The 15,115-nt window shown below is 42.3% G+C and overlaps 1 protein-coding gene across 40 annotated transcripts in view; it reads right to left on the minus strand.

The window, feature by feature from the left end:
* PRRC2C (proline rich coiled-coil 2C) overlaps positions 1–15,115 on the minus strand; it is a 73,180-nt gene that overhangs the window by 2,530 nt on the left and 55,535 nt on the right. For 5 of the 40 annotated variants that reach the window (XM_083446449.1, XM_083446427.1, XM_083446424.1 and 2 more), the window contains 9 exons: positions 14,797–14,909; positions 14,081–14,217; positions 13,056–13,290; positions 11,570–11,692; positions 8,965–9,177; positions 7,224–7,327; positions 6,616–6,681; positions 5,153–5,273; positions 3,970–4,206 (listed from right to left, as the gene is read on the minus strand). In XM_083446449.1, coding sequence (XP_083302575.1) covers positions 3,970–4,206; positions 5,153–5,273; positions 6,616–6,681; positions 7,224–7,327; positions 8,965–9,177; positions 11,570–11,692; positions 13,056–13,290; positions 14,081–14,217; positions 14,797–14,909 — 1,349 coding nt within the window. The remainder of the gene's footprint in view (positions 1–3,969; positions 4,207–5,152; positions 5,274–6,615; positions 6,682–7,223; positions 7,328–8,964; positions 9,178–11,569; positions 11,693–13,055; positions 13,291–14,080; positions 14,218–14,796; positions 14,910–15,115) is intronic. The other 35 variants (XM_083446446.1, XM_083446439.1, XM_083446430.1 and 32 more) reach the window with 15 other exon arrangements.

The following is a 15,115-nucleotide window of genomic DNA, read 5'->3' on the forward strand; positions in this document are numbered from 1 at the left end:
TTTAATGCGCACCTCAATTTTCAAAACCTTGAAACCAAAAAAAGGTATTTGCTCACGAATTTAATGTGCATCAGCAAAACGTGCACTCTTTACAACAATCTGGACTCTTTATAACAAGAACACAAAGCTGAAAATGAATGAACAGCAGCTAGAATCTTATGTTCATTTTTCATATGGTCTCGTCCACATCAGAAGACCGAAAAAGCAAAGCCATGCTTCCCCTGCCTGCCCTCCTAATATTCTTATGTGGGCCCCTTCTCCAGTCTCCAGGGAATGGCTGGAAGTGGGAAGGCAGAAAAAGGTCCTCCTTTCCTTCCACTCTGCAGACAGGCTCTGGATTCTCCCTGCACCCCCTTTCCTTCATAATACATCTAACTAACACAACACAGGCCTACACAACTGATGGCAGAGACACTCACCTTGAGTGTACAGTTCACACAAACCTAAGGCATCAGTGTCCCTCAATGTTTCCCCTCTACAAATGTTCTCTGATGGCAAGGAACAGCTTGCCTCCAGTGACACGCAGAGAGAGAAAGACTGTGTCTTAGTGAGGAAGCCAAAAGCGGGGACATTTAACTAAACAGTCTTAAAGTCATTTCCAAAATCATGCACAGAAGGTGTATTTCTCTCTGGGCTAGAGCTTGGATGCTCCAGCCCTCACGGCCAATAGGGACAGCCCTAGGAGTAGCAGGATGGGGCTTGGAGGATGCTGCTTACTGCCTCCCCCCCGTCCTCACTGCCAATAAAACTGACAAAAATGGGGTGTCCCTAAGAAGAGGCACATCTTTATTTCGTTTTTCATTTCCAGTAAAATTTTTCTGCAAGTAACACTTACCACTTATAGAAGTTTAAAGACAATTTCCCACAAAGTTCTGTTTCTCCAAAGCATGGTTTGTAAGGGTGAATGACTAGCAACTCTCTCCTGGTCTTAGGCTTCTGGGAGTTGGCTTATTGAGATAAAAGACGCTTTCTTTAGTGAGCAGGCAGTGTTGCATTTTGCAGCTGCTGCCCACTACTGATGACCGTTCCGCCTCCTTTTAACTAAGGAGGTTGGAGGAAGAGAACACAGACTGAGTAGTTCATTTCCGTCTTTCTTTTTTTAAAAAGACTCTTCTTTTTGCAATGTGCTGTGGGTGACGAGGCAAAGCAGCCACGATTTGTGTGCTGCTTTCTTTGCCTTGAAGGCAAAGGATGAGCGCCCAGCAGCAGCTGCTCTAGGACTGGGGAAGGAAGGCTGGCTTGGCTAAGGGGCAGGAGGGGACCAATTTTCTTCTTCTCCCCCACCTCTCTCTCTCTCTCTCTCTCTCACACACACACACACACACACTCTTTTTTTTGGGTTTGAGGCTGGGAGTGCAAGGAGGGAAGTCTGCACGTGAGAGAGGGCTACTGTTGGCCACAGCTGATTGCAGCTCATGGAGCTCTGAACAAGAGGGAGGCTGCCGAAAGACGAAGCAGCAAATCTGGTGGCGGGGCAGTTTCGTCTGACAAGAGGGAGGAAGGGAGGAGAAGGTGGCCGCGGTGGCAGCAGCAGGGGTGAGAGGGTCTTGGGGCACCTTGGCAGCAACGACAATGTCTGAGGATCAGGCACCTACCACTGGCATCCCACTGCTGCCTCTTCCGTGCGAGCAGCCCTCTGCTGCTAGGGCTCAAGAGTCACTGCCTCGCGAGAAAAACACAAGAGAAAGTGGCTTGGAAGACAAGCCTCCTGGAGGAAGTCAAGCTGCAGGAGGCCGATGGCCTGCAAAACTACCCTATTTACTTGGATGTAATGCGCCACAGAAACTAATGTACACCCTAATTTTTGCAACGCAATTTGGCCAAAAAAGGTGGGTATTAGATTTGAGTAAATATGCACTTGATCTTAGCCAAAAGGCCGAGAAGCGACAGATTTGAGTAAACATGGTATATGCATGAGCTCAATGTATCACACTTGTTGCTATCTTCCATCTGCAAAAATTTGCAACATCTCTTTCACAGGAGTAACATTTGATTACTGGGTTGCACATTGTAATATTCGTGATTTTGCAAGGGTCAAAATCCATTTTTCTCACATGCTTGTATAAATATTGCAAACACTTTCTTGGAACTGTAGCCACTAGGCTGACTTTACTAAAAGGTAGAAAATTTAAATATACCGTTTGAGTTTAAAGAGAAGTCAGAATTACAAGCAAACCGCCTGAGAAGAATTATTATTATAATGCCATCAGGGCTTGCCAAGAGGAAAGTCTCTTCTCATACCCTTCCACCCAAAGGCTGTGTGATTAAGCTGCAGTTAGTCACAAGCACCATAAAAAATTCTGCACAATCAGACCCTGCAAATAGTTTTACTCAAGAGAAAAGGATTCTGCTTCCATGAAACAGGCATCCAGTTCATTGTATAGACCTGGAAATTAAGGAGAAAAAGGGGTGGACAACAACTGAAAGTGCCATTTCCTCTTCACAATTCAACTGTGCATTTCCACAATTTTTCAAGATGGGATATGGGATCCCTGAGCACTATCATCGGAAATGGTAACTGGAATTGAAAAAGCATGCATGCCTGTAACAATTCAAAGTATCTTTTCGTAGTACAAACTTTCCAAATGGTATAACAATGTCTTCTTCTTTTAAACAAAATGATAGATGGTAACATGGCAACGGGAAAGGCTTTATTCTAGGTATCATTACACCTGGTTATTGTTGGCCCTGCATAGGAAAACTCAGCCTTCCAGATGTTTGGGGACTACAATTCCCATGATTCCTGACCATGGTCCTGTTAGCTAGGGATGATGGGAGTTGTAGTCCCAAAACACCTGGAGGGCCAAGTTTGCCTATGCCTGTTGTTAGCCTTCCTCAAGTCAAATATATATTTTTAAACATTTTCTCCAAATGTAATAATGAAAACTTTGGCTGAGAAAGCTGCTACTTGCCTTGGGACAGAAAAAGGACAGCAATGAAAGCAAAATAATTCAGGTGGGTGATCACTACCATCTGCAGTATATTTGCCCTACATGATCTGGGACACAGGTTATCTAAAGAACCACCTTCTCTCACTTGAGTCTTTCTCAGAGGTCCTCCTCCAAGATAGGTGACTTTGTGACTGTGTTGTCAAAAATGTGGGACTCCAAATCCAATGTCAGGCAAATATATTTTTATTTGCCCAAGCCTTCCAATATGTGATTGAAGATGTTTTTAACTGGAAATTCATTAGTCTGTTATGTTTTTACTGGTCCTACTGATTTAGTAATTTAGTTCTATTGGGATTTGATACTGTTTTTTCTTGTAAGTTGCCTGATAAGTTTTAATTTTAATATTAAAACTTAACAACATAAGCACTGCTCCCATCCACCCTCAAGCCAGCCAACCATAATTTGTACAAATAGCATAACTCGTTTATCAGAGGCATTGCCTATTATACTGACCAAACCATTTGAAAACCACAAAAACCCTGTAGATTGTCTCAGGGAACCACTCTTTTGTCCTTGTACACAACTGAAAATAATAAGGAAATTCTGTCCTTTTTAACAACTGATTGGGTGCACTGATTTCTGAGTTCATTTAATCTTATGGTATCCCCACACAGCTCACATCGAAAGGAAAGTGTCTTGTTTCATTCAGAAGGGTCTCCAAGTGCTCTTCAAATAATGTCATGCAGTGAAATGCAGCTATTGATGGGAGATTCTAGCTATTTAATAATGGTTTTGTACATTTAAAATAAGAGAAAGGCAAAGGGAATGGGTGCAATCCACCAGGCAGCGGACTGCAATAAAAGCAGGCAAACCCTTAAGCGTTGAAATCACATTCCCTGGGATTGTGCTTTTACTAACATGTGCTACCTGAAATCAATATTTGGGTTTATATTCTCTGTGGCCACTGCAGAAAGGGGTATCTGAAGGATCGAGAGGCATTTTAATAGTAGTATTTTGCCTTGCAAGCTGTTAAGACTGAACTGTGGTTAACACAGCATGGCCATCCAAAAATACTAACCTTCATGTCTTGTTCAGCCTTCATCGCAGTCTGGGCCTGATTGCCTCTGACTCCAGAGAGTGATCCACAAGGACCCCTGGCCATATGTGGCATACGAGGGTGGCTCATAAGGCCTGTGGTCATCTGAGGTGGCATCTGACTAGCCAGTGCCACTGGCGGCCTCTGAACAGGCGCTGGGAAGGTGTTAGTATGTGGGGCTCTTACCAATGGAGGGACCAGGTTAGGCTGAGAGAGGATCTAAGTGGGGGAAAAACAACAACAAAAAGAGAGACATTTAGCTGTTAGCATAATGCCAACCTGATCACATGGTGGCTTCTCTGCAGAGAGCACGCCTCCGCCACCAATCAGTGCCTTGTGGTGGGTGCATTTTTTCTATTAAGATTGGCCATGTTTGGAGAATTCTAAGGGGGGAAAACTTAAGGTAGGAAGTGTGCTTAAAAATTGTCTTAGCACATTTGAAAACCAAAAGGGGGGAGGGGTTCCTCAAAATATATGTCAAGATGCAGGGATTGGCAACAGATAGGTTTATGTTTTCAAACAGAATCTGGCAATCTCAAATTTGAAGTGCAACATACAAGACATTTTTAGAATCAAAAGTACATACCACATGTCTCCGTATCATATACTTGATAGCAACAGCACTCTGAAAGTACTCCCCCTTTTAAAGGATGCTCAATTTTTTATTTGTAGCTAACTATTTTGAAGACTGCCTTACAGCTGCATTTCAGGTAAGTGGCTAACAGCACACAATTCACCAGGAATTTCTGCACAAGCACCAATGAAATGAGTAGAGGTGGAGGCGTATGCAATTCTCAGCAGAGCCACACAGGAGACATTCCTGTTGTATTGTGCACTTGATGATGTCTGCTTTAAGCCGCACACTGGGACCCTTCTCTCAGACACTATTTTCCCCTCTCCCTTTAAATGTTTAACACTCAAATGTAGCAGGAGCTGTGCGGAGAAGCCTGTGGTCACCTGCCTGCATTAGAGCTGTCCAATCTCTCAACTTTAGGAGCACAGATGTTACTGAAAACAAGATACAAAATGTTTATATATATATTTGATTTATAAATTATTTAAGGAAATATTTGATAGATATTCCTGCATATAGGGGTTCTTCCATTTGAAATAAGCTGAAGATAGAAAATCTCAGACCGCTGGCAGAATAGCAGCTGCTGCCCACCTGGGGTGCAAACTGAGGAGGAAATGGTTGCGTCATTCTCACAGCTGCCGACTGAAACTGCTTCTGGTAGACGATGGTATTCATTTTATTGGCCTGACTGTTCGGACTTGTGGAAGCAACCCTTAAGAGAGAAAACATTTTAAGTAAGTTAATATATTGGATATCATAGGCACCAGAGAAACCTTTTGTTACACTTTTCATGTGCTACCTTGAATCCAGAAGAAAACTAGCCATTAATTATTAAATGCTGTTTGTAGCGAACACAAGGAAACAGGAGTTTATTGTACAGCAATATGAAATAGAGAGATGCTAAAATAAAAGCTCAATTTACTACCACCACCCCACACAAAGGGAGAAATGAAGATTAACTATAAATTGTGGTATTCTGAATTCAATAGGCAGTGCACAATGTCTCTAGAAACCCTGTAACACAGCAGGAGGATTTAACACTGTTCTGTTCTTTCAAGCAGAACCATGAGACCTTTGCTTTCTTCTGGTACCCAGCAAACATTCCTGGTAGTGATACTGGTAGTTCAATCTCCTGAGCTGCTGCCACACCTGACAGGGGTAATCACTATAGCTAAATGCTTCTATTAAAAATATGTCTTCAGATTTTGGGAAACTCCCAAATAACTCTCAGCCGGGGGCTTTATTTTAAGGGAAGCACAAAACTTAGCTTTCCAAATCATCTTTAAACAAGATGATTTGGAAAGCTAAGTTTTGTGCTTCCCTTAAAATAAAGCCCCCGGCTGAGAGTTATTTGGGAGTTTCCCAAAATCTGAAGACATATTTTTCCACTGATTTTGTGCTCAGTACTGCTTTCAAAATCAATCTCCAGCTCTGATCAGGATCCAATGTACTATGAAGCGAGTTGTGTTAGCCCTCAAAACTGAGAGGGAAAAACCTGAATGGGAACCTGCTTTTAAAGCTGAGGAGAATTTCAGTGGTTTGGTATGGTGGTCAGCATTTCAAAGGGGGAAAAACATTCTAACGGATGAGTGCAAGCTTATTGTGTGGGCCGAAGCATATATTTGGTCCCCAGCCTTCTATGTTTTGATCTCTCCTCTCAATTTGTGTTCTTCAAGTAAGCATTCAAAATAATACTAAAAAGAATCTTACAAGTCACCTTACTTTTCAATTTGAGTAATTTGAAACCCTAAGTGCTGGCTGTAGCTCAGATCTGCAAGTTCTTCCCTCTCCGACTGAAGACCAAATACTACCTGGCACTAATAAGTATTTCTTCTTGCTCTGTTATTGCTGAATCCCTAATATCGCATAGATAATATTGGGGCTATGTAGAAAAATGTACAAGGAAATGAAAATAAATTCTAAGGAGCACTCTTCATAAAATTCAGAACATTTAATCAAATAGCAGTATTCACTGACATGAGTACAGTATCCAAATTCATAGTCATATTGATTGTTGTCATAAATATATGAAACACAATCCTATGGAAACACACCTGTGCAAGCTCTGCTGAAATAAATGGGAATTGGGCAAGTATGCAGTCATTCTGTCTTCATATTTCCTGCAAAATAAATTGCCCTGTTTCCAAATATGTTTCCTTTTTCATCTCAGTCCTGAGCAGCTCAGTTAGTTGAGCCCTCCAGCCACACAATTACTGACACTGTCTCCTTACTACAAAGTAGAGGAAATACCCAAAAGCAATCTGAAATCACTGACTGCAAAAAGAGGCCAGAATGCCTGTTAATGGCTTAATTAAAACATAACTATTCCACGCCAGCCAACCCATTCCCACATAACCCCATTTATTACATTCACTTAAAAAATAAAAAAATAATATTTTAGCAGTTTTAAGATGGGAGGCGTGGTCCATATTCAGTGTTGTTAGAAGCATGTCCATATAAAATATCATGGCCCAAGTCAATGTTCTGCACAAATCTTTCTCCAAACTGCATTAGCCCTTATTTAATTATTAAACATTTCTATGCCACTTCACAGCTGCCTACCAGAGTGGCACCCTTACACTAATGCTTAATAAGTACTATTTCTGTAAGTGGGCTTCATCACGAATCTATGCTGCTAACTTGTTTGTAAAGACTTGCTTACCGGAAGGGACTAGACGTTGGAGTGGTGCTTCGTCCGGTGACTGGAGGTGTGCCTGGTTTAACATCAATGCCACTTCCAAAAGCTTTCAGGTCCATTTCTGACATCTGAAGCAAAGAAACCCAACCAACTTACAAAGGACACAAAAGTACACACTAATACTTTCATGGGACACGGGTGGCGCTGTGGGTTAAACCACAGAGCCTAGGACTTGCTGATCAGAAGGTCAGCGGTTCGAATCCCCGCAACGGGGTGAGCTCCCGTTGCTCGGTCCCTGCTCCTGCCCACCTAGCACTTCGAAAGCACATCAAAAGTGCAAGTAGATAAATAGGTGGCACGGTAAACAGCGTTTCCGTGCGCTGCTCTGGCTTGCCAGAAGCGGCTTAGTAATGCTGGCCACATGACCTCGGCCACTAAAGCGAGATGAGTGCCGCAACCCCAGAGTCGGCCACGACTGGACCTAATGGTCAGGGGTCCCTTTACCTTTAATTTCATGAAGGGCCCTGCCATACTCATTTAATCATCTTTACAATGGCAATAGGAGCTAGGAAACAAGTTCCACACCTACTCCAAAATCTCTTGGGGGGGGGGAGCTATTGACATGTTACGGTTCATACTCTCATATTTCATGTGACATAAATAATTAAAATCCTCAGCTAGGCAAACTGAAAGCTCTTAAGCACTCTCTACCAATACTCAGTGAATCTCACTAAAAGACTTATGCGTAACAGATAAAAGAGTCACTGAGCATTTGCTTGGTCTCTATGGGACTGAGAAGTGCTTACTGGATAGTGTCAAATGGTCTAAGTAAATGTATTGCTATGGTGTTCCCGTATTTGGCTGAGTCCTTCAGAAAGCTATGTGCACCACATGAGCCCCTGAGCACAAATTCTGCCCGCTCAGCCTACCTCAGTCAGCTGCGCAGAGCGTGGGTGGCAAACCCGAGACTTGCATATTGCACACCAAGGTTTTTGGTGGTCTACAGGGAGCCCCAACAATTCAGTGGAAAATCAGTGGCTTTTTAAAAATAAAAAATAGTGACCCCAACAAACACTTTCCTCCACTGTTTTCCAAAGTGGGCTTCCTCTAGTACTCCCGGGTAATTTTCAGTAGTATAAAAAGAACTGGAGTTTCTAACATGCCATCCCCACCCGTTTGGAAACATGACCTTTCCTCCTTTTTTTGCTTATGGGTCCACTATTTTTAGTGCTACTCAGTGATGCCATTGGCTCACAGCTGGAGAAACAACACAACTGTGGTTCAGAGTATAAGGATGCTTGGGGGAGGTACGCTCATTTGACTGTGAATGTGAACCACCATAGGATACAAAACCTCCAGGCTGTGGGCCAACCTTAGCTTACCAGGGGGTCCAATTTGGCCCATGAGGCTATTTCCCTCAAACTACTCACTTGTCCACCAGCTGACAACACTGGGTGATGTCAGCTGATGGAGAGAGAGAGAGAGAGTTCAATGCTTCTGGCTGCTGTTTTGCCAGGGTGTTTCCCTGCAGGGTATGTGCTGGGGAACTTTGGTTGAATTAGTTTAATTCTAAACCAATTCCATCCATTTTCAATCTCTTCCATTTGCTATTTCGTCATAAACTGGTTATGGTGCTACAATGACTAAGATGCTATCCCTTTGGAATGACTGCTATACAATAACCATGGCATGCCTGGATATGATGTGCATTTGTTCATGCTTTTCTGCTGCCATTCAGCAAGATTTAAGACACAGTCACATTTACCTTCCCAGTTATAATGCTGTGTTGAGCTCCAGCTGGAATTAGTCCTCTGAAAGGCTGGCCTACTTGTGCTGGCCGACTCAGATTCTGAGTCTGAGGCTGTGGTGGTGTGTGCTGTAAAGGAGGCTGAAGGGACTGTGGAAGAGCAATTAAAGGCTGGCCTGCTGATCCAAAGTTGGGCAAAGAAAGTTGTGATCCTGGTATAGGTACTGTCACCTGGAGAAAAATGCAAGAATGATTTAGACACACAGATGCTTCAATAGCTAAAGTGCATCATGATTAAATTGCCACTTCTGAATACTGTTGAGAAATATACACGTGTTGCTCTCTATGCACAGCTAATATAATTTGTACCTTTAGTGCATCTGAACAGAAAGAATATACACATTTATAGCCTTTGGAGTTATAAACTTGAAAACATATGGGCAGCATCTGATGATTCAGAAAGCAAGCCAGAGTAGGACATGGTTCTTAGTAAAGAGAATTCCCTCCCTGTCCTTCTCCTATAACTTATGTGTTCCCTATCTCCCTCATTATTCCCTGTAAAACTGAGGTTTCAGAAGCAGGAATTGGGTTTCATGGTGCAGAAAGCAGTAACTGAAAGCATTTATTTCTTGACCCTGATGGAGAAGACATGCACCATACAGGCTCAAAAGGACAACACTGTGAGGACACAATAATGGAAGAGATGGAGTTTCTTCATAGCCATCTTATTTGTGTGGGGTAGATTTGCTAAAATTCCCCCCACCCCCCACCTGGTATTTTAATCATGGCCCAGCCATTTCTCTGCCCCTAATCCTCAAGTAAGCCACGGAGGTATATGGACTCTACCTAGGGAGAGTACACTTGGGGATTGTGTCAAACAGGTTCCACCAAGTGGCCAGAGCACAAATAGGAACACCAGTCATATCGACTGGAAATGTTCCAAGAACTCTCAAGAATACATATGAATCCATCAGCTTCTGTGGTGGAAGGCCATCTTAATGTGTCCCCTACTCTGTGCAGAGAAACAGGAATGCGAGATATGTAAATCTCACCAGGAAATGAGCTTAAGACAAGTGTGCTATTTAAAAAAATCTCCTCATCTAAAGCACCAAACCTATACCCTGTTCTGATCCAGAGTGTTACCTTCCTCAGGGTGGGATCATAACATATTGTGACAGCTCTACTGTTGTCATAGTAGCCGTGAAGTCCTGAGACACCAAAGATGAGCTCACTATGGATGCTGAAAATCCACTATTAAATTGGTGTGGCATCTAGGGTCCACACATTCAAAGGGAAGGACTGAGAAGAGGCTTAGCAGTATATTTCTAACCCCTCATCTGTTCTGTCCAGCCCCCATTGCAACCTCTCTTGTGTGTCTGTAATGACTTCAGTGACAGTGTCCTCACTGGATAACTAGACAATTAGATACAAAATACCAAAATTTCAAGTGCTATGTGCATAAAATATTAAGATAGCAGTATCAGTGGCAATATAGTTAGAAGACAAACTACACCGTACACCAAACAATATACCAAAATATCACATAACATGAAGGGGAAATTGCTCCTGGCTACAACAGGGCACAAGCGTAGTTCTTAATTTATCCACTCCAGTTGCAGACCTTATCTAAATACCATATTCTGATATTACCTTTCTTACTCAGAAGCGACCATTCTCTGCTCTCATGTAGAGACTTCTGTCTTTAGAGCAGGGAAATTCTGGTAAACATACATACTATGCCCATTTCCCCTTGCAACTCTGCAATAAAATAGAGCTTCTATTCTTGATCCAAAAGGGATGACCTCTTTTTTATTATTGTCCCACCAGCCTAAGTTAAAGATTTACCTCTTGCCTAGCAACAGTGCTGGCCTCCAAGGCCACCACTGACTGCTGAGCCATGGTTTGGGGTAATACCGCAGTATGATCTAATGTAATATACCAAGGAGCCATTATTCAAAAGAGGCAAGCTTATGAAATACTTTTAGGATGTTCGCCTCTATGGAAGATCAGCACATCACTGAACAAACTGAACTGAATGGGAATTGTATGCAGACATTCATCTAGTGCTTCTATTCATTTCTATGTACTCTATGTAGAAGAAATGCCTATGTAGTTTACAGATCTGCACCATCTTGCTAATGTTTAGATGCCATGAACAGCATGCACAGGATTTTTCTAACAAATCCCCAGCAGAAGCACTATGGTCCTGAGTATTTATCACCTGGAGAAAACTATTCTCTGAAACCACATTACGGTTTTGCATAATGGAAGATCAACTTCCTAGCTGTTGACTCTAGGATCATAAGAAGTTTAACTGGAGTAGGCTAAGGACCACAGTAAACATCACAGTGATCTCTAGACAAAAGGTGGCTTGATTTTTTTAGAGCAGCACCTCTGAAGAAAAAAGAAAAGAAAAAGAACACTATATTATTATTTTTTAATGAAAGTTTTATTCTGTGTTAGAACTGTTTTGGAGTGCTATATTCAGAGAGACAGCAACTTCTCTATAAAAGAACACAAACTATGTTCTCAAAAGAACATTCTCCTGTCAGGAGACAATGGTACGACATGCACCACAAGCACACAAACAAACACATATTAAATATAATTGAAAGCAATTTACCGTGCCATAGTTTACCTGCTGGAGAGCACTGGGAGACGGCGCTGTGTTATAGAAGCTAGTCTGACCTGGTTGCTGAACCTGTCCAGAATACAAATTTGAGGCCTGGGTAAGAGTAGCTCTGGCCTGAGAAGAGAGAGGTTAACATTTTCTAGGTGACTAGCTAAGCAAGGTTAATTTAATTTGAAGAACAGAACAGTTGTATGACCATTTCATTTTAGATTTACTCTTCTCTGTATGATGCAGCAGGAATGTTGCTGAACTTTAATTCCCATCAGCCCCAGCCAGCATGCCCAGTGGCGAGAGCTGAAGTCCAAGGGCACCTGGAGGGTCACAGGTTCTCCACTCCTGCTGTAAACATTTCCACATTTGGAAAAGCAGCAAGCGTGGATAAAATATGTCCCAGATTTAATTGGACACACAACTGCTGCTATGTATAAACTATATTCAAAACAGCTGAAATACATCACTGCCAAATATGGGAACAAGGTTCTATAAAAAGTGTAAGTTTTAATGGGTGAATCAGGACTGCATCAGTGTGTGCAGGACTCTTCCATACATCGGTCTGAAATTACCTGAAACCTGCATGCTCTGTTCCAGTTTTCCTTCCTCCCTGCTACAGTTTGGAAAGAAGGGGGTGGGGAGAAGGGGTGTATTTGGGGAATCATAGCCAGGGTTTGATGGGGCCCCTCCAAGTGTGATCTGTCCCAGGTGTCTATGAGTCACCTACCATTAATTACTCACAACGTCCTGGAGTGTCACTGTGTGTAAATGAAACAAAGGCTGCAGACCCAGCTGCCTGGTGTGGAGGGCCACAGCAGCTGCATGGGAATGCTGGCTGTTGACACCAGCCCAGTACAGTAAGTGTTCAACAGTATGGTGCCTCAAACAACTGAAGCACTATGTATAATAATGCACATGAGTTGGGCTGTAGCTCAGTGGCAGAGAATCTGCTTTGCCCGCAGAAGATTCCAAGGTCAATCCCTGGCATCCTCCAGTGGGGCTGGGAGAGACCCCTGTCTGAATCTGAAATGCTGCAGAGCCGCTGCCAGATAGTGAACCACTGGCCTGACTCAGTAGAAGGCAGCTTCCAACGCTCATATGACAGGGCACAATTAAATAAATGCACATAACAAAAACTGGGAAGGCTGTTTGCATGATAGGGCAGCGAGTGCCTGTGACAGATAAGGATAACGTTACCCTGTAGCTCAGAGGTTTTCAACCTTTTTGAGTCCACGGCTCCCTTGACCAACTACATGCTCTCTGTGGCTCCCCTGTGGGGAAACACATTCTGAGCCTCAGAAGTCCAGTTATGTCACCCCTTGCCTGCAGAGCCGGGTACTCATCGTCTCCTAATGCAGATTAATTTCCCTTTTAGATACACTCAGAAGCAGCACAACCATTCCATTTTGTTGTATCAAAGCTCTTGTTGTATTAAAGAGGCGATTCCAACTCTTCAGTTACTTTTCTGGGGAGTTCTGACTCTGACCTGGAGAAGATGCGTATCAATAAGCTGGGAGCCTCCTAGTCCTGAAGCTTGACTCAGTTGATGCTCATACAAGATAGGAATAGGTTGAGTATTAGATGTCTGCTGAAATGCAAGGCTTGACTGTGCCTTGGCAAGTTCCTGATGCTGCACTGCTGGGAAATTGTGTAAGGCTGTGCCAGAAAGAACCACTGGTGACGGCTGAGACAGGCCACTTTGCATAAATGCCTGCTGGGATCTATAAAACAATAGTGCCCTGAATTAGTTAAGTTAATAAAACATTATTAAACTACAAAAACTGGATTCATGATTAAAGTTTTAATGTGCACTAGGCATAAAACAAGGAGAAACACACAAACATATATCATACACCCCCTTATTACAAGAAAAAGATTACTAAGGGGGGAATCCATGCAAATACTCAAAATTGACATTAATTTTAGACTTTTTTTGGTCTTGTTTACAGAACTGTAAGAATGGTTCTTTCTAGAAACTGTAACACATGACTTAAAGCCACTTCGCCAGCAGTTGAATAAAAGTGTCATAGCCAGGGAAACAGATTATTTTAAAATCTAGCACAAAAATGCACCACACAAGTTGTAAGAGCATCAAATTTACAGTATTTCAAGCGATTCTGCTCAGAATTGCAGAGGAAACCTAAACTGGACAAACACAAAGGACTGGCAAGATTCTGAACATGCAGAGAAATGATACTTAATATACCACATCTATCCTACTCCCACCTCAGAAATTCTAAGCCTCCTTTTAGTCTAACATTTTCAACACTTATCCCTAAAGCACACAAAAATCTAAAAATGAATGAACTTACTTTGCATGAATTTTTAAATTTTAATGTGGACTGTTTAATTTCAGGACATTTTCTGGACATTTTCAGAACATTTCATAAAACAGTGCAGTTTTCACAATTCTTACACCAATGAATACAAATGGGAAAAAAATGCATGACATAGTTAAGAGACTAGAACTAGAAACAAAATGTTAACCAAGAGGAGTTGCTTTCTACTTACCTATAAGGCTGCAATGATGAGTTAAACAATTCCTGGGCTTGGGAAACAGCAGGTGCTGCTCCTAAACCCAACTGAGCTTGATGCTGCCCTTGCAGAGGTGCATATATAGGGATTGGTATCTGCTGAACTGATGTAGGCTGTAAGGAATATAATTAATTAGATATCCAAGCAAGCAAACAAACATCAGAAACTGCCTTGTGCTCAGTCCGTCTAGCAATTCTATTCTCTTGAGGTGGCTCTCAAAGTTCTCAGTTAAAAGGATGTCTTTTCAACTTGCTTCTTGAAATCCTTTAACTATAGATGCTGTGTACTGAAACTGGGAGTTTTTACTCACAAAGAAAGCGCTCTGACACTGACCTATGATACCTGAACTAATAATGGTGTGTGCATCTCACTAGTTGCTAAAAATATCAAAGGAGTGGGAAGTACCTACAGATTCTGTGCAAGACATTTGGCTTGCAGGAACTGCAGACTACAGAAGGTACCCCAGTTCTTGCAGCTGATGAGCTTAATCTTTCACAATGGGATGCCTCTGCTCTTTGAATACACAGTTAAAAATGCTCCAGGATGAGCCACCAGCTGTGACCACAACTCAATGGTTTAGCTGGACAAGGACATTCAAAATGGAGAATGGTTGAACTCTGATTTGGAATACAAGAGTCAACATGTATTGTTATTAAAAAGCAAATATGCCACCCAGTCAATCCCTATAGTACCTGTGAGAGCCCTGGCTGAAATCCCTGCTGCTGGGCCAGTGATGGAGGAGCCAGCCGTGCATGCTGGGTACCAAAGAGATGGCTTGTATCCATGTAGAAAGCTGGAATTTGAGCTACAAAGTCATAAGAGAAAAAAACCAGTAGCACAGCGCATGAGTTAACTAAAAAGTAAAGGCAATTGATACGCCTAGCTGCTAAACAAATGCTCTTGGGGGGGGGGACATTTCAAAGGCAAGAGAAAAAGACTGATGTAAACTTTCAAAAAGAGCATTTGTGTTTTGTTTACAAATACTACAACATTCAATACAATTTGTTGGGA

This window comes from Podarcis tiliguerta, assembly GCF_965153285.1.
Source record: "Podarcis tiliguerta genome assembly, chromosome: 6".
Lineage (NCBI taxonomy): Eukaryota > Metazoa > Chordata > Lepidosauria > Squamata > Lacertidae > Podarcis > Podarcis tiliguerta.